Genomic DNA, 19,599 nt, shown 5'->3' with positions numbered 1-19,599 from the left:
ACTATCTGGTGGTCACGTAGGTAAACCTTAGCTATTGGTCCTATGGCTTTTGCATTCTGTTACCTAGTGACTTATGAGCAGTATAAGATGTTCAACACAGTTTGTATTCAAGCGATTAATATCATTTGCTTAAAATCGGAAATGCAGATGTGATGTGATTCATGGAAGTCTCCTTCACAATGCTTTAGTTAGGTTCCTTAATGATATTGATTGACATTCATTCACTTTGATTCATTTCCTTAATTGGTGAAATTATTGCAGGAATTTACATTGTGCTCTGATTGGGTATCAACCAAGTAATGCCAAGCCTATCAAGCCTCGAAATGTACCAAGTAACACCTCAGGGCCAACTTCTGGCCACCCTGTAGGACCAACGTCTAATAATCCTGCAGGGCCATATGAAGCTGTGCGACAGTCAGTTTCGAACTCGAGCACACCTCTTAGTGAAATGGCCTCACCATCACCAAATTTTGTGCCAATTCCAGCAGATGTTGATACTAAGCCAGCAGCATTGAGGCCAGGTGTGATAAATCCACCTCATTTGTCAGATTCTGTGCCCACAAATTTCAGAAATGATAGTAAACATTCTTTATCCAGAATACCTTCTGTTAGAGGTACATCTCCCAACACCAGCACATCTGAAGAGACTCCAAGTGGTACGATAAACTCATCTCTTAGTGTACCTTTGGGAAGAGGTGTAAATGCTACGGCTTCGGCTCCTTCAACTCCACCACAACAATTTTCAGATCTTGAAGATTTTACTAGCAATCAGTTCAGGTGTCAGAATAATGGATGGACAGCTCGAAGAAGGGAAGAAATTAACAGTGCTCAAGACAGTGGACTAGGAAAAATCGAAGATTCTGCCAGTAGTCCTTTGGTTTCAAACAATCAAAGGGAACACCAAACTTCTAATGGTCCACTCTCCAGCTTGGCAAATGGATGTGCAAGTACAATTTCAAAAACAAAAAGGAAGATTTCAGAGCTCATTTCATCTGATGAGCTAGAATCACCAAAGAGACGGGCATTGGAAACTGTCAGTGGATCTGCTAATGATGATCATTTGAATATTCAGGTATATCTCACTGCAATAAGAATAGCCCTTGATCTTGTGATTCCCCATTGACATTTTCTTGGTTATTAAAGTTGCACAATATGCTTCTCCATTTTTGAACTTCTATTTCATAGTTTATCAAATCTTTCCAGCTTACATCAATGTTCTTGAAAGGTGAAAAGGTCTTTTCTGCAGCTTAGTTACTATGGGTGTATGCTGCAGTGTGGCTTTTGCTTTTTATGCTTTTTGAAAATATGTCAAATATTTACAGAACTAAAATACAGAATATATACAATGGAGCTTATATCCTCTTACTCAGCCTACTAAAACTGAAATAAAATGAGAGTATGCAACTGCATCTAGAAACATAGCATCCTTAATGAACAAAACAAGCTTTGGCCAACTGCTGCATACATACCACATCCCTCCACAGATTTCAGAAGACAGACAGAGAACTGACCCCATTACCACAAAAAGAATCACGGCATATCTTCCAGAGAGAAAGCAGAGCAGATATGTGCAGACAGTGCCAGATACCCATAAAAGAAAAGTGAACCAAAGAGCTGGAATCATCGTGGAGAGCTGCATGCCCGTGCAGTTTTCCCTGAAGGGCTGAATACTGACATTGAACATAATTATAGCAACTCCTGGCACACTAACAATGCCAAAACATATGCTCACTGCTTCAGAATGTTTGGAGACAGTGAAGAGGCCACTCGTCACCGACTGGGTTTTGGAGGGGAGCCCCTGATAGATAGCAAGGCACACAAACACTCATGGATTGTATGACAACCACACATACCACAAAGTATGCAATTGACAAATCCACCTATCCTCCAGATCTGAAGCAGCCAACGAGCATTGAGATCATTGTTAGTTCACTGTGCTGACCCTAAAGGGAGTAGAGCTTCCAATAGCCATACTGCTGAAGGTGTTGACGAAAGCTTGACCCATAATCATCCCAAAACAATCCTGGCATGGCATGTATTGGGAGGAAAGTTGACATGGTTCTAGGAAATGAGATTTACCAAGCTTATAATTTATGACATGGATAACCTCATGGAAACTATCAACTTAGATTTTCTCTGTAGGAATTTCGTTTCATCTTTCTGAAGGGATCTATCTTTCAGGGAACTTATATTTTCATATACATTATGTTTTTAGATTCTTTCATGTGACAATTTAAAAAATTAATATGGGTTAATGTTATAATTATAAGGAGCAACACGCCCATTTTGTACGGGTGCCAAGTATATTTCTTGTTAATATACCTGCTATTTGTTTCAAACATTCTGTAAAGTTTGTTATGTGCTCTGATTAAGCTTTTTCATTCAGTGCACATCGGCAGAATTAGTAAATTTTATTGTGATTTACTAATGATGTGTTAATCTCAAGTCAACACTGGCCCTGTAGCAGTCAACAATTGTGAATATCATGTTTTTCTCATCATCAAGGTGGGAATATTTCTTTATCAGTCTAGAAATGCTACTTTTCCTATCCATTTTTTATGCATGCCCAGAAATTGTTGAAGAATCTAGGGCAAACAAAAATTAGAGTAATTCTTCTTGACATGATAACAATTTGTGATGTATTTATACAATCTATCTTAGCTTGATATTTCTTTCATTATTAGTATGTGTGTTTACTTCATCAAACTGCTGCCAAAAACAAAAGAGACAAGAACACAAAGTATTGGGCTTTCTGCCAGGGCCAAAACCTCTCCCTCTTGGAGAGGAAAACCCACGCAAAATTCTTCTTATCGAGATTCAATTGATGAATACCAAGACCATGACCCGTGACATATTCTGCCTCTCCAAGACCAAGACATCAATCCCTTACTCTGCCACTGCTGAGATCATCATGTTCACTGCACCATTATATCACTGAGATCTTCATTGCTGTCACCGCTGCTACACCATGTTTGCTCCTTGAGATTATTACAGAGATAATCTCTGCACCTTCATCTAGATCATGATCTAAGATAGAATCATGACTGCACAATAATATAGATTAAGATAACGTGTTTCACAATAAGATCCTTCCATCATCAAGACATTGAGACAGATGATCCTTGTCACTGTTCATTTTCCATTATGCCGAGACCATGGTACTGTTCCTTCTCATCATGCAGAGGCAGTAATACTGCTCCTTCTCATAATGAGATTAATACGAGACTAGAGCAGTGACTTCACCTTCACCGAAACTGTAACCAAGTTTATCATGCACTGAGGTCTCGTTGTGGGTATCTGAGATAGTATACTGCAGTACCGAAACACTGATACACATGCCAAGACTATTAGATGACATGTCCGAATATTCTTCACTATGATACCTGGGCTTTACTTGTCAACGAGGGCAGAGGTCTCAAGGATTAGCGAAGAGATTGAGATCATCTTCATGTTAAGACAGTCTTATAGTTTCATGCCTCTCCAACCGCAGTCTGCCTTCTTCATGAGATCCGAGACCTAGTCTGTCTGATCTCAGAGAGATATGTGAGATCTGTCCCTTCTTATTTGTGTATGCCTGCACCCATATTCACACAAAATTTCAGAGAGAAATGCGAAACTGTGATCTGCCTTTTGTGGATACCTTGATGGGGTATTTATAGTGGTTGATGCTCCTATTTGAGCCGACTTGTCATATGAAATGACGTGTCTATTTCCTTGAGCGGACATAACTTCCATTTATCTCATTAATTCTATTTTGGAGCCAACATGGTGATCTCTTTGTTGTTTTGCTTGCAGACTTTGGTGTGCTTGCTTTTGGAGGATTGTTCTTGGTCTTGGAGGGCTTCTACACACTTGTATATATTTCCATAGGCTCATGAAGAGCTTCTTTACATATAACATGACTCTTTGACATATAGATAAAATCCTAAAGACATCAAGAAGAAGTCTTTTAGCTAGTGACACTTCCTGCTCATGAAACCCATGTAGCAAGATGAACAAAAATAATTTATTCTCTTTATTACATTATTTACAAAGATCATGTCCTTATGAAGACCGAACCTAGTTACACTTTCTTCAACAGAAATAAGAACAAACAGGGTGATCTAATTAGTATTTAACATGTACATCTGCGAGTGAGTGATATAATTTTATGGATACCTTACAGTTATACTGTTTTAGGGTGTTTGTCTCACCTAAATGTTGCAATGTTGCATCTGCCCTAGAGAGAGAAACTCAGTTTCAAGAATTCTGCTAGTTTTTTTAGTATTTCTGAGTTATGCTTCATGGTAAAGTTTTATACAAAGTGCAGTTTGCACTCCTATCAGAATAAGGCCTCCTTTATCAGTAGAGTTTTTTAACATAAGTACATTGGATTTTAATTTATAATTTGCTTTTGCCAGTCTATGTCAGATGATGCAGAAATAGGAAGCATTCCTATGACTGAGCAGCCAAACCTATCTAAGGACAAATCTGTGAACTGTCAAGAGGTAGAAGAATTTCTAGAAGAAAATAGGAAGCTTCAGTCACAGTAAGTTGATCATTTTTCTAATTCATTATCACATTCTACTTTTGCTTATAGATGTAGATAGGCTCTATAATGTTGTATTTTTGCTTGCTAAGCTTTGAGAATTTTGTATTAAAATTATGATATTTGTACAAAATGGGTTTAACAGTTTTCTTATTCTGTATTGTTCTGTCCCAAGCCATTTAATAATATCTTATATTTCTGACTTGCATTTTGAGGAGTGAAAATGTGCATAATCTCCATTTAAGCAAAATGTTTATCTTTTTGTAGCTAGAGTTGTGTCAGTCCTGTCTATATCCTTCTGAAATCTTTGCCATATCTATTACTAGCTTATATTTCTTTAAGCAGTGCATTAGAGGGTGTCTTATGATATAACAAAAAAGCTTGTTTACAGCTCTGGACATTAGTATTCCTGCTTACTCTATGAAAAGTGATGCATATTCCTGAAAATATTTTGAAAAATCTTCATTTTGTTCTGTAGGTCCTTGGTTTACAGCTCCTTGACCATCTAGAAACTGGGGTGGTAGAGGTCCAGGGTTCCTTCTACTGGTTGCCTCTCTGTTAATGTGTGCAGAGATGTTAAAGGGACTGGGATTATGGTTGTTGCTTCCTTCTGCCAAACTTTTGCTATCACCATTAGATCCAATAGCGGCATTACTACTTGCAGTATTCAGATTTGCCACAATTTGGGTAATAGATTGGGCCATCTGTTGTTGCCCTTGTGCCATCAGTTGATCCGTCTGTTGCTACCCTTGTGCCATCTGTTGTTTCTCTTGTGCCATCAGTTGATCCATCTATTGCTACCCTTGTGCCATCTGTTGAGCTATCTGCTGTTGCCATCTTGCTAGCTCCCCTAAGAAAGGGGCTAATTTTTGGTGGCTTCTCACTGGAGCATCCGAAGATCATATGCTCCCACACTAGAAGGATGCACAACTTTGATACCACTGTGATATCACTTTTTGGAGAATTACCCTTGGGGGTGAAATTCTGGGTTAGGGTTTCAATGAGCACAAGACAATATTTTATTTTAATAGTAGTATACGGTACCTCTTCAATCGTTAAAACTAGTGTTCCACGGGGATGTACCCCCCAGGGTTGGGTGCACGCACCCCTCACACCCCATGCACCTAGGATGTGGCGACGTCTGGGGAAACGTTTCCCCACACACTCTTTTTGGGGAGTCACGGGGAGATGCAAGGGGTTGCGTTTCTCTAGTGTGGGAGATACAACTCCCCAAAAGGGGTGTAGGATATGACTCCCCAAAAGGGGCGCGTCTGGGCATCTCCCCTCAAAAGGGTTGCTTCTGAGCGTACCCTTTTGAGGGGGGATGCATCCCCACTCAAATTTGTCTAATAAGATTTGATATTAAAAAAATAAAAAATGCACATATTAAAAAATTAAAAGTAAAATAAAATAAAAATAAAACAAAAACTAAAAAGTAAAAAAACTTACCTATAGGTCTATTTTACCTCATTTCTTTCTTGTCCTCGAGCTCTCACTCTCGCCGTTGACCTAGCTACTACTCACACCTGCCATCGACCTTGAGCTCTCTTCTGCCCTAGAGCTTTGCTAGTCACTTTTGGCGCAATCGACCTCGAGTTGTCTTCCGTCCTTGAGCTTTGGTACTCTCTTATGCCATCTAGCTCTTTGTTATGAATAAATATATAGGAAATATGTAAATGATAATAATCATAAATAATGGTTAGTTAATTAGTAATTAGGTTGAAGAGTCATGTCGAAGAGACCCCTGCTTGGTATATAAACAAGCCTCTTGCTCTCATTGTATCATTCATCTTATTCATACTTCTAATATATATTCTTGTATCTCAATGGAGATTTTTCTATTCCAAGTATTCTGGAGTAATTAATCTGAAGAAGGAACTTTGTTTGCTTTATTTGGTATCAGAGCAGTTCGATCCTTTGGCCACTCCACCACTGCACAGAGCCACGCTCATCGATCTAGGTCTTTGGCCATCAACTTTGCGTCAATGTTGTTGTCGTCACAATTGAAGCACTTCGCTACACAAGATTGGAGTTTCTCCGTCGCGGATTCGTTAGAGGCCTTTGGCCATTTAAAAGAAAAATGATTAAAAAAAAGAAAAAATAAAAAGATTATATTTAAAAAAAGAGTTATTAAGGAAAAAAATAAAATATAAAGAAATATCTATATATATATATATATTTAAAAAATAAAAATAAAAAGAGAATGTATAAAAAGCAATGTTCCACCAAGACTTTGGTGCGGGGAGATGCATAGAGGGGACGTGTGGGAGTACCCTAAAATTTTAGGGAAATTTCGGGGGTGTGGGGGGATGTCGGGGTATATATATATATATATATATATATATATATAGATATAGATATGAAATTCAAGTTCATATTCAATAATGAAAGCATAAATAGACTAATAGTAATAGTAAATACATTGATCCACACAAAATTTATATTCATAATTGAATTAAATAATTACATACATTGATCCTTCATTATTCATTTTGATACATACATCATTCATATGACATACTCATCATTCATCCATACCATGAGATTCAATAATGAAATATTCAAATACATTGATCAATGTCATTCATCATTCTATAATCTACATTGATTTAAAAATAAATTTATCTTTCTAGAATCTAAATTAAAATTTAAAAGCAAAACAGACTAGTATATTACTAATATATTGTATACTAGATACTGAAGTTTGAACACTAAAATAGTAAATTACTGAATTCAAAATTGATATAACCCAAAATCTCAAACTCAAAAATAGGTAAGGGTGAGGAGTTAATAATTGGTCTAAGGTAATCAATATCTAGTGTCGCACAAAGTTAAAACTGAAAAGTAAAAATGGACAATGAGGACTGAAAATAAAATCAACATGAAGGAGTCAATCTCAATGATTGGTCCTCTACATTGAGTGTTATTAGACAAATTCGAGGGGGGACGCATGCCCCCTCAAAAGGGGATGCCCAGAAGCACCCCTTTTGGGTGGGGGACGCCTAGAAGCACCCCTTTTGGGGAGTCACGTCCCCCACACTAGGGAAACGCACCCCCTTGCGTCCCCCCTAGACTCCCCAAAAGGGTGCGTGGGGAAACACACCCCCAGGAGTCTCCCCGTCCCAGGTGTGTGGGGTGTGAGGGGTGCGTGCACCCGACCTTGGGGGACGCGTCCCCGTGGAACATTGTATAAAGGGTTATTAAAAAAGTGGGGGAGGGAATTAAAAATTTAATAAAATAAAATAAAATACAAAAAAATAAATAAATAAAAAATTGTACAATGGTCCACCCACACAACGAGCTACCCAATAGTAGCCTCGGGCCATTCCTGCACCGTTGTGACATTCTCCAACACTGTGGACTTAGACAACATGCTCGATGCCGCCAAGCGGCCACGAAAACTACCACGATCACGAGTCACTACCGCAAATTCCTCAGTTGCCACCACGATACTCCTCACACCGCTCATCTTTGTCACTCTTGTAGATCAACCTCCCCCACGCCTGCATCACCCTACTCTGTGTGTCGACCAATCAACCGTTGTCGTCCACCTCTCTCCCACTGCATCGATAACGGTAATAATTTCCAACGTTGTTGTCATTACCATCGTTTCATCCCTCTGCGTTATTCCTCTACTTTATTCCACTGTGGCTGACACAACTCTTGTGACTACCATGCATGTCTCTCACTATATTCTCTTTTCCCGTTTTCTTACTCATCAAACATTATCACTTGGAGCATTGCGACCCTTGATTAATCAACGTTTTTTTTAAAGGAATACATAAGGAATTTAATTAATATTAAGTGAACGACATTCCGAGATTATATATATATATATATATATATATATAAGGGATACCTTTTTAGGTTCATGTTGATTTATTTTTATAAGTTGATATATTATTATATCACTCAAAGGGAGAGGAAAAAAAGGTTCAAGTTGATATATTATTATATCAGTAAAGAAAAATTGATATCAAAAAAGAAAAATAAAAAGTCACAGAAGCAAAAGAAGTGAAGATAAATAAATAAATAACTCAATTCAAGACGAGAGAGGCATTATTATTAAACCCTAAAAGTAAGGCAATTGAAGTCAACTAGTGAAGAGAAAAAAAAAATGGAGCCTAATAAGGAAATAAAGGCCAAAAGATTCCCAGAAACCTTACCCAGAGACGGTAAAGCACTATTTAACATTAAGGGAACTCTCGCAGGAAAAGATATTATTCCTTTCTCTCCTGTAGAAGATAAAAATTATATAACACCTAAAATCACAAACCAATTAGTGATCCCAGAGTCAAATATAACCGAAAAATTAGACTTTCTTGGCAATAAAAAATCTGACATAGCCAATTTACAGTTAAACATTGAAGATTATACATTTGTATTGCAATTCTCAATTCAAACCCTATGGAATAATCAAGGTGACATTATTTTGGGATCACCCTGGATGGAAACGATAGGATCTGTAATCTTAAATACGAAGAAAAGGTTTTTAACATTTTCTTACAAGAAGAAGAAAATAACACTCCAAGATGTTACACTGAAGCCAAATTCAATAATGCTAGAAGATATATCAAATATTTCAAAACTAATTTCTCAAGAAGGTAAAAAGTATTACAAAATATGCAAAATGAAATTGACAAAATCACTGTTGATAGAAATGAAGAAGTCTTGCGACTTAAGGATCATAGTGAAAAATTACTAACACAAATTAACAAGCTTAAAAAGGACAAAAAGTCATTAACAGGCAAGTTAGAGCAACTTAATCAAGAAGTAACGAAGTCTCTAGACGTAACAGTCTAAGTTGAAGATAAGGGAATTAATACCAAACCAGTCAATAGCAGAACTCAAGAAGAGGATCAATCAGTGGAAGGAAAAACACATTCACATGTTACAATGCAGATGATGAAAATTCCAAACGAAGATTATGTACCTAACTCAAAAACCGTAGTACCAAAAGGAGATCAAAAGATTTCCACACACCTAATAAGTGGAAGTCAAACCAAAAAGGTTCCCTATCAACATCCGAATCGTGAGAGTAGACAACTCAACCAAGCTACGTATTAGGACTAGAAACAACAAACGGATGTTCCAAAGAATAGTCATGTAACCTCAATCCAGTCCTATGATGACAACTCATTACAAAATTCCAGTGATCAGAATATTCCACAGAAGATCAATCTAGGATGGTCTGATCCCTTCTCATTGCGACAGTTTTGTTTGTCACTTAGAAGATCATATCAACTTGTATCGACGAAGATAACTATTTTGAGACGAGAAGGCATTCGAAACCAAAAAAGAGATCAAGCCTTTTTCATCGACAAGCTTTGAAGACAAAGATTTTTGAGGAGGAAGGCAATGTTATGAATAAATATATAGGAAATAATGTAAATGATAATATTCATAAACAATGATTAGTTAATTAGTAATTAGGTTGAAGAGTCATGTCTAAATGAGACATGACTCTCCATGAAGAGACACCTGCGTAGTATATAAGCAAGCGTCTCGCTCTCATTGTATCATTCTTCTTATTCATACATTTAGTATATTATATTTGTATCACCATGGATATTTTTATATTCCAAGTCTTCTGGAGTAATTAATCTGAAGAAGGAACTTTGTTCGCTTCACTCTTGCCATTGTCGACCTCATCCGCCCTCTGCTACTCTTGCCACCGTCTAATGCTTCGCTCTGGTAAGTTGCTACATAAATTTTTTAAATTAATTTTTTTTTTTTTCATATTCTAGTGTGGCATTATAAATTTTTAATTTTGTAAACCATGAAAACTTCTGAGATTTACACTATTTTTGAACTAAAAAATGTAGATTTGTCATTTCAATTTAAGATTATCAGAACCATTAAAACCCTTCCTGCAGGGCACAAAGAACTAAGAAAAAATTGCAAAAAAATTAAAACCTAGCAAGCAGCAATGTGCAAAATGGTTGATCACGACAACAGCCATAGTGCCATTGACAATGATAGTGAATATGATCCTCAAACAGAAAGTCCACTTGGAACTGCAATCCCATCAACAATGAATGCAACCCATGGAAATAGTGTAGCTAGTGCTACTCTTAGTCCAACCCCATCAAAGACATTGCCACAATATGCAAAGGGGACATTTAATCCGAGCAAACCTCTTTTGTTATATGGTACCAAAATCGTTGGCCCCTTAACCCAACCAAAACTAGGAAATAAAAGAGGTGGGACACACCATTGGATATGCTATGTTTATGGCTCTTCTTGGGTTGGGAATCCTAGTCAGGTCAGGATGCATCTTTTGGGTGTAGGTGGCAAAGGGGTTAATATATGTACAAAATTAACCATGCCGCAAAAATCATATCTCTCGAGGATGTAATTGGCAGCAAATGCAAAGGGCATCTTCTCAAGCAAAAATGTCATGGCGCAAACTCATCAAAATATTGATGCAACCACAAGCTCCAAAAGAAAATTAAAGGAAAAGGAAAATATGCTTCCACCAGCGCCTGTTGGGACTAAGAGCTCTTGTTCTTTTGCAATGGGACCAAGTCTTGCAGGGATGTATAGTAAGCTACACTGTGATGATACAGATGATGCCATTAGCAAATTTCTTTTTGCCAATGACATTCCTTTCCATGCTAGCTGTTCTCCTTACTAGAACGAGATGGTCAAGGCAATTGCGGCAACATGACCCTCATATGTGCCCCCAAGTGAACATAAGTTGAGGACAATGATATTAGAAAGGCAAGTGACCAATATTAATGTGCGAAAGGAAACTTTGAGGCATATATGGGTGACAAAATGTTGTTCTATTGTTATGGATGGGTGGACAAACATTGCCAAACATCCACTTATCAACATCATAGTTACTTGTGTTGAAATTTGATTACCAAAATGTTTCCAACAATCTCAACCCGGTTTTCTTTTCACCTTATCACTCTCATTCAGTTAAATGCCCTTTCCCATAAACACACATTCAACATATATAATTCTGGAAATGAAATTTTCATATTAAAACACATGGGACTGTCAACACTTGCTAAGAATAAATATGGACATAAACAAATCAACAATACACTTAGAAATACACAGATTTTCGACCAACTAAGACCTAGACAAAACCCCTTCAATCTTCTCTGGGGAAAACATGTTAGAGAGATCTTCAAATTTATTTATCTTTCAAGTTCAGGAAAAATACATTTGCAGACAAAACTGTTATGTAAAAAATAGTTAATTTTAGGTTTATTATTTAATTTAGGTTTAGTTAGGCGAAAGGGCACGATCATAAGATCATGCCCTTTCCTAAAGGGTGTCCATGGCGATATATAAGCCAGGCATCCCCACTGTAAACAACATCATCTGTTATTCATTTTATCAATAAAGTATTTTTATATATCTATTTCTGTTATCTGGAAGTTTTCCATTTCATCTGGTATCAGAGCAACGATCCTGCCGCCTACAACACCGGTTAACCACCATTATTTTCATTCCTCCACACTTGCCATTCTCTGTCCCTGGCTGCCGTCCGTATTGTTTTGCTGTTCTGCCAAAATCGCATCTAACCGCACTCCATTCACCGTTACTAATTCCCTACCCCAGCGGGCCTCGTTCTTGACCAACCGTTGACCCTATCCTCCGCTATCCGTCTTCCACACTCGACTCACCCTAACGATTTCAGACGACTGCCTGCTCGGTGTTACGGTAACGATTTCGGACGATTGCCTGCTCGGTGTTACGGTGATAGCCGATATAATTTTTTTTTTAAATCAAAAAGGTTACCAACGTGCTGCCAGGTTTGGGTTACAGTAAAACATTCGATTTTTTTTGGGAACGGTTCAAAGTTAATATATATAAAAAGACGATTCAAAGAGATCTGAAACGGTTCAAGAAATCTGAAACGTTATAACGTGACTGGGTTATGATATATATATATAAAAAGTTATAACGTGACAGGATATATATACATAAAAAAGGTTATAACGTGACTGGGTTATGATATATACATATAAAAGGTTATATATATAAAAAGTTATAACGTGACTGGGTATATACGTCATATTTTAATTATATATATTATATATATAATTTAATTAAAAGTTATATAATTTATAACTTTAAATTATATATATATATATATTTATAATAATTAATAATTATAAATTAATTATTATAATTTATAATTAAATAAATATATATTTATATTAATTAAATTAAATTATTAAATTAATTTAATTTAAAATATATATTTATTAATTAATTAAATTAAATTATTAAATTAATTTAATTTAATTATTTAAAAAAAAAAAAAAAAAAAAGGGAAAGGAAATTTTTTTTTAGCTGGCAAATAAATACACGCCTCCGCAGACCCGCTCAATGTCGACAATGACAATGGCGGATTTCCAGAAAAGGTTGTTGGATGCAGAGCAAAGGATAAATAACAACCACGACGAAGTCAGTAAGAGATTAAATGACGTCGAGAGCAAGCTTGGGGAGCAAGCAGACAAAATAAAAAATCTTGAAGATACGACAAATCGAATAGAGATAAAAATGGAAAGTCAACATGTCCAAACAGGAGTAAACTTCAGAGAAGTCTTAACAATGCTGAAAAGTCTGTGTAAAAAGTCGAATTGTACACCCGAAGAGCTATTGAAAGAAGGTGAAGAGAATCAAGAACACATTTCACCAGAGTCAACTAAGTCCACAGACTCTCATGACAAGGTTGAATCCCCAAAAAAATCAACGACACACCACCAAGAAGCAAGTAACACTGCCCTCACAAACAAGCAACTTTGGGATACCCTTACTAATCAACACCCTCTTTTTGCTCAACCATTAGCCACATACCAGAAGAGGGTAAAGGTTGAGATGCCTAAATTCGATGGGAACGAAAAAAACAATGTGGCATGGATAAATAAAGCAGAAGAATACTTTGAGATATATGACATCACTGACGATGATGAAAAGCTCAGACATGCATCCATGAAAATGGAGGGAGAAGCATATAACTGGTACATGTGGTGGAAAAAGACAACACACGTCATTAGCTGGAGGAGATTTAAAGATGCATTCTTCAAAAGATTCCAAGGTGTGAGGGAAGAAGAGTTCTTTTCAAAACTCATTAAATTACGACAAAAAGGGAGTGTGGATGAATACACTCAAGAATGGGAGACTTTAGTAACACGAGTACCAGGGTTATCAGAATCTCGTCTAATTCAGTCATACATCTCGGGACTCAAAACCCATTTACAAGCAGAACTTGAGATGCATGATATTACATCTATAGAAGAAGCAAGACGAAAAGCAAAAACAGCTGAAAAGAAATCCGAACCAATATTTTGGTCAACAACGGAAAAAGCTTATGCAAGACGAAGGATACCCCAGTATATGGACTCAAATAAGACAAGATATGTTCCCCCACATCGTCGTGAAGATGAAAAATCTAATGTGGAAAAGCAAAGGATAAAAGAGGGTAAATGTAAACGCTGTGGTGAGAAGTGGGACCCCAAACATAGATGTGCTAAAGGAAAGGAACCAAAGAACCTATATAATTGTGAAGCAACCAATGATTCAAACAGTGAAGAGTCTGATATTGAAGAAACGGAAGATGCCCCAGAATTCTCACCAGAACTAGATGATGAAAGTATTCCACAAGTATCATTATCAGCTATGACAGGTATATCACAACCTCAGACCTTAAAGTTAAAAGGACACATAAAGAAGAACAACGTAGTGGTTCTCGTCGACTCTGGAAGCACACACAATTTTCTAGATGCAACCATGGCAAAGAGACTCAATATATTTTCATTTCCCTTACCAAACATGAAAGTGATGATAGCTAACGGTAAAAAGATTGAAAAGGTGGGAAAATGCCATAAGGTTAAATTACAAATTCAAGACTTCAGTTTAGAATCTTCATTTTTCACAGTACCATTAGGAGGAGTAGATGTAGTTTTAGGTGTCCAATGGTTGCGAACTTTAGGTACTTATGCCGCTAACCACCAAGTACAATTTATAAAATTCAAATGGGGAGGTCAAAAGTACAAATTGCATGGGTTCCAAGCACCAGAAAATCGAATTGTATCATCATCTCAGATGATGAAGATGATTCGAAAAGGAGCACCTGCTTATGTAGTACAATGTCATCAGTTAGAAATGTTATCTGCAAATATGACGAGTGAAGAGTCACCAGAGATACAAGATTTAATTAAGAAACATGAAGAAGTATTTCAAGATCTACCTCTAAAGATGCCGCCTAATAGGGAAATTGAGCATACAATAGAAGTCAAGGCAGGATCAGACCCGGTTAACATCAAGCCATACCGATATCCACACCACCAAAAAACAGAAATCGAGAGATTAATCCAAGACCTCTTAAGGTGTGGAATCATCTCGAAAAGTAAAAGTCCTTACGCTGCTCCAGTGGTGTTGGTAAGGAAGAAAGATGGGTCATTCAGGCTATGTATTGACTATAGGGGATTAAACAAAATAACAATTAAAAATAAGTTTCCAATTCCCTTTATCGACGAAATGTTGGATGAGTTACATGGCGCAAGGTATTTCTCAAAATTGGATCTAAGATCAGGTTACTACCAAATTAGAATAAGATTAGAAGACATACCAAAAACCGCATTCCGAACACATGAAGGTCATTATGAATTTAAAGTAATGCCATTTGGATTAACCAATGCACCAGCAACGTTTCAAGCAACTATGAATGAATTATTTCGCCCACACCTCAGAAAGTTTGTATTAGTATTCTTTGATGATATTCTAATTTACAGTAAAACTTGGAAGGAGCACTTGCAACATTTGGATAAGGTTCTTACACTACTTAAAGAACACCAATTTTACGCAAAAAAGTCCAAATGTACCTTTGGAAAGGAAGAAGTAGAATACCTTGGACACATTATATCCCATGAAGGTGTAAAGGTGGACCCTAATAAAATCAAAGCCATAAAAGAATGGACCAAACCCGTTAATATATCCAAGCTAAGAGGGTTCTTAGGTTTGACAGGATATTACCGAAGGTTTATTAAAAACTATGCACATATAACTGCACCTCTAACAAATCTTTTAAAGAAGAACTCGTTTCTATGGGATGAGGAAGCAGGAAGGTGTTTTGAAAAATTAAAAGAAATTATGTCTAATGCTCCCATATTAGCAACACCAGATTTTTCTAAACCATTTATCATTGAGTGTGATGCTTCTGGATTCGGTATAGGTGCGGTATTAATGCAACAAGGACATCCCATAGCTTTTGAAAGTAGGAAGCTCAATAAAAGAGAGCACCTCAAATCCACATACAACAAAGAAATGCTAGCTATCATGCACGCACTAGCTAAGTGGAGGCAATATCTTTTGGGAAGTAAGTTTTCTATTCGAACAGACCATAACAGTCTCCAACATCTCCTTCAACAAAAAACGCTTTCCGAAGAACAACAAAAATGGATTGAAAAAATTGCCGCTTTTGACTTGGAAATACTACATAAAAGAGGTAAAGACAATGTAGTAGCCGATGCCTTATCCAGGAAAGATGAAGAACCAACATTACTTGCAATGTCGGTTGTTGTTCCTGAGTGGCTTAACGAAATTCGAAGTGAGTATGCCAAGGATCCAGAAGTAACAACAATAATCAATAACCTTCCCAATAACTCAAAATTTGAGTGGAAGAATGATATCCTATGGTATAAAGGAAGAATATATCTAAGTACAAATTCCAAGTTTAAGTTTAAGATACTCAAAGAATTACATGACTCACCGTCAGCTGGACACGTAGGATTCTTTAAGACTTACTACAATGCACGTCAATCCTTCTTTTGGAAGGGAATGAATCGTGATATTCAGAAGTATGTAGCAGAATGTGATACATGTCAAAGGAATAAAAGCGAAAATATTACGACACCAGGATTACTTCACCCCTTAAACATTCCAAATCAGAAGTGGGAGGAAATCTCGATGGACTTTATTGAAGGATTACCAGTATCTGAAGGCAAGGACAAGATTTTCGTAGTAGTCGACAGACTCACCAAATATGCTCACTTTATGGCAATAAAGAAGTCATACTCAGCAAAAGAAATCGCTGAAATATTTTGCAAAAATATATATAAGTTGCACGGTTTTCCAAAAGTCATTGTAAGTGATAGAGATGCCAAGTTCAAAGGTAATTTCTGGAAGGAATTGTTCAACCATGTAGGAACTTACTTAAATATGAGTTCCGCTTATCACCCGCAAACAGATGGCCAAACAGAAGTTGTCAATAAATGTTTGGAGGCCTACCTACGTTGCTACGCTACAGAAAAACAAAATAAATGGGCTCAATGGTTACACCTTGCTGAATGGTGGTATAACTCCACCTATCATACATCAGCGAAAATGACGCCATTTCAAGCCCTATATGGATATGAACCCCCGAAATGGAAAGATCTAGCTATGGTCCAAACAAATCTACCTGCTGTTAAAGATCAACTAGAAGAAACCCAGAAAATCGTCCAAATATTAAAAGAAAATCTAAATAATGCAAGGAATCGTATGAAGCAACAAGCAGACCGTAACAGAACCGAAAGAGAGTTTGAAGTTGGAGAATGGGTATTTGTTAAGCTCCAACCATACAAACAATTATCCTTAAAACAGAAAGGAAAAAACAAATTGGCACCAAAGTTTTATGGACCTTATCAGATCAACAAAAAGATTAGCCAAGTTGCATATGGTTTAAGCCTTCCAGAGACAAGTCGTGTTCACAACGTCTTCCACGTATCTTGCCTTAAAAGGGCCCTAGGTAACAATCAAACAGCGCAAACAACACTTCCATCCCTAGATGATGAGGGAAGAGTTATTTTAGAACCAGAAGGTATTTTGTCTACTAGAGAAAGAAAGCTTCGTTATCGTACTATCAAGGAATATCTGATCAAGTGGAAGGATTTGCCCGAAGAAGAAGCTTCTTGGGAGAATGAAGCATTTTGTCAACAACATCCGTCGTTACGTATGCTTTGAGGACAAAGCATTCTTTCGACAGGAAGGCAATGTTATGTAAAAAATACTTAATTTTAGGTTTATTATTTAATTTAGGTTTAGTTAGGCGAAAGGGCACGATCATAAGATCATGCCCTTTCCTAAAGGGTGTCCATGGCGATATATAAGCCAGGCATCCCCACTGTAAACAAAATTCATCTGTTATTCATTTTATCAATAAAGTATTTTTATATATCTATTTCTGTTATCTGGAAGTTTTCCATTTCAAAAACAAAACAACAAAATACAACTCATCTTTTCAGCCCAAAACTCCTTGTAAACTGTGCTCACTTTGCCTCGATTACCATGCCCACTTGAAGCTGAAAATATGTACTGTACATATAGAGACCGTATGGACTGTATTGTACAATTTTTTTTTTCAATTTTTTCCTCAAAAAATTCTCTCGAATGACATGCAGCTCAAAACATTAAATGTTGTCCGTACTGTACCTTCACAGTTTGCTATGCCTCAATTTTCGTGCCCAACTTTGCCCAGAAATCACTCCTTCAGCTTGTTGTAACAAGTTTCTCCTTCAGAAATTTTCTCTAGCTCTCAGCGTCCTTTCTCCAATCTGCTCTTTTCTTTTCCCCCTTTTGTTTCCCTAAATGACTTTTGGGCACCCCTAAGATCTAATGGCTCAGATTCATTAGATGAAGCGATAAAAATAAGTGTGCATTTAATTCTCACTTTCTATTTTTTAACTCACCAATTAAATAAAGTACCCACATTGTACTTTATGTCTAAAGTCACTCTTCACTTTATAATTTAACATTGACTTTACCACTTATAAAGTCACACTAAGGAAAATAATTATTTTGGACACTTTTCCCTCGGTAGAGACTAACCCATGGGAAACCACTTGTCCAAGGTACATTAAAAATCAACACTCCCTCTTACGGAGGAAAGTGTTTCTCACCACACCCAAATTGCCACTAAAATGGACATGCTTTCCTCTTGGCAAGGACTTCGTGAGAACATCATCCACCTGCTCATCTGTTGATATATACTCTAGCTTCACTGCCTCCTTCTGAACATAGTGCTTCATGAAATGATATTTGATGCAATGTGTTTTGACCTGTCATCAAACACTGGATTCTACATGAATTTAATGCAACTTTGATTATCACAGTGAATAACTGTCGGTCTCAACTCTTGATCAAATAGGGCATACAACAACTTGCGAAGCCAAATGGCCTCACAACTAGCCTGGGTAGCAGCCATATACTCAGCCTCAGAAGAGCTCAAAGCAACTATACTGAACCACGACACCATTGCCAAACCCAATTTGAAGCAACACCCTGAAGTGCTTTTCTTGTCAGAAGTAGAGCCTGCCCAATCTGCATCTGTGTAACCTGCTAACCTCACTCCATCTCCCCGTCTATAGTCCAGACTATAATCAACAGTTCCCTACACGTAGCAAAGAATGTGCTTTGCAACTACCAAGTGCACCCTCCTAGGCTCAACCATGAACTGGCTAAGTGTGTTCACTGCAAAGCATATATCTGGCCTAATGTTGACCAGATACATCAAGGACCCAATAAGTTGCCTATACAATGTGGGATCCATCAAACTAGAATCTGAAGCATGAAGCTTCTTCCAGTTGGTGATCATAGGTGTAGACATGGGTCTACAGTCTGCGATGTGAAATCTGCTTAACACATCTACAACATACTACCCCTACCCCAGAAAGATATGCCCCTCCTCCTGCCACACCTCAAGCCCCAAAAAGTAATGCATCAGCTCAATGTCCTTTATCTCGAACTCCATAGCAAGATCCTCCTTGCAACCACTAATTAGTTTCTCTGCCCCAGTACTGAACAAGTGATCAACATACAACACAAGAATGAGTGGATCATCTCCCTACAACAATGTAGTATAGGTTCGGATCTGCATCACTCTTCGTGAAACCCATCTGCTGTAAGTATCAATCCTCAAATACCAAGCTCTCGGAGCTTGCTTAAGTCCGTAAAGTGCTCGTCTCAAGCGACATACATGGGTCTCTCGCCCAAGTTCCTCAAAGCCCTGTGGTTGCTCAACATACACCTCCTCCTCTATAACTCCGTTCAGAAATGCAGTCTTCACA

At 37.3% G+C, this 19,599-nt stretch overlaps 1 protein-coding gene across 1 annotated transcript in view; it reads left to right on the top strand.

Moving 5' to 3' along the window:
• The window catches only part of LOC149147248 (protein MICRORCHIDIA 7-like), a 230,843-nt gene that overhangs the window by 173,550 nt on the left and 37,694 nt on the right, over positions 1 to 19,599 (top strand). Inside the window, exons 16-17 of the mRNA XM_089441053.1 lie at positions 262 to 1,072; positions 4,401 to 4,528. Coding sequence (XP_089297179.1) covers positions 262 to 1,072; positions 4,401 to 4,528 — 939 coding nt within the window. The remainder of the gene's footprint in view (positions 1 to 261; positions 1,073 to 4,400; positions 4,529 to 19,599) is intronic.

This window comes from Pinus tabuliformis, chromosome 9 (genome assembly GCF_031772625.1).
Source record: "Pinus tabuliformis cultivar Carrire ecotype Pingquan chromosome 9, CPIR1, whole genome shotgun sequence".
NCBI classification, from domain to species: Eukaryota; Viridiplantae; Streptophyta; class Pinopsida; order Pinales; family Pinaceae; genus Pinus; species Pinus tabuliformis.
Note: the sequence above shows the minus strand (reverse complement) of the source record. Positions and strands in the feature narration are given on the sequence as shown.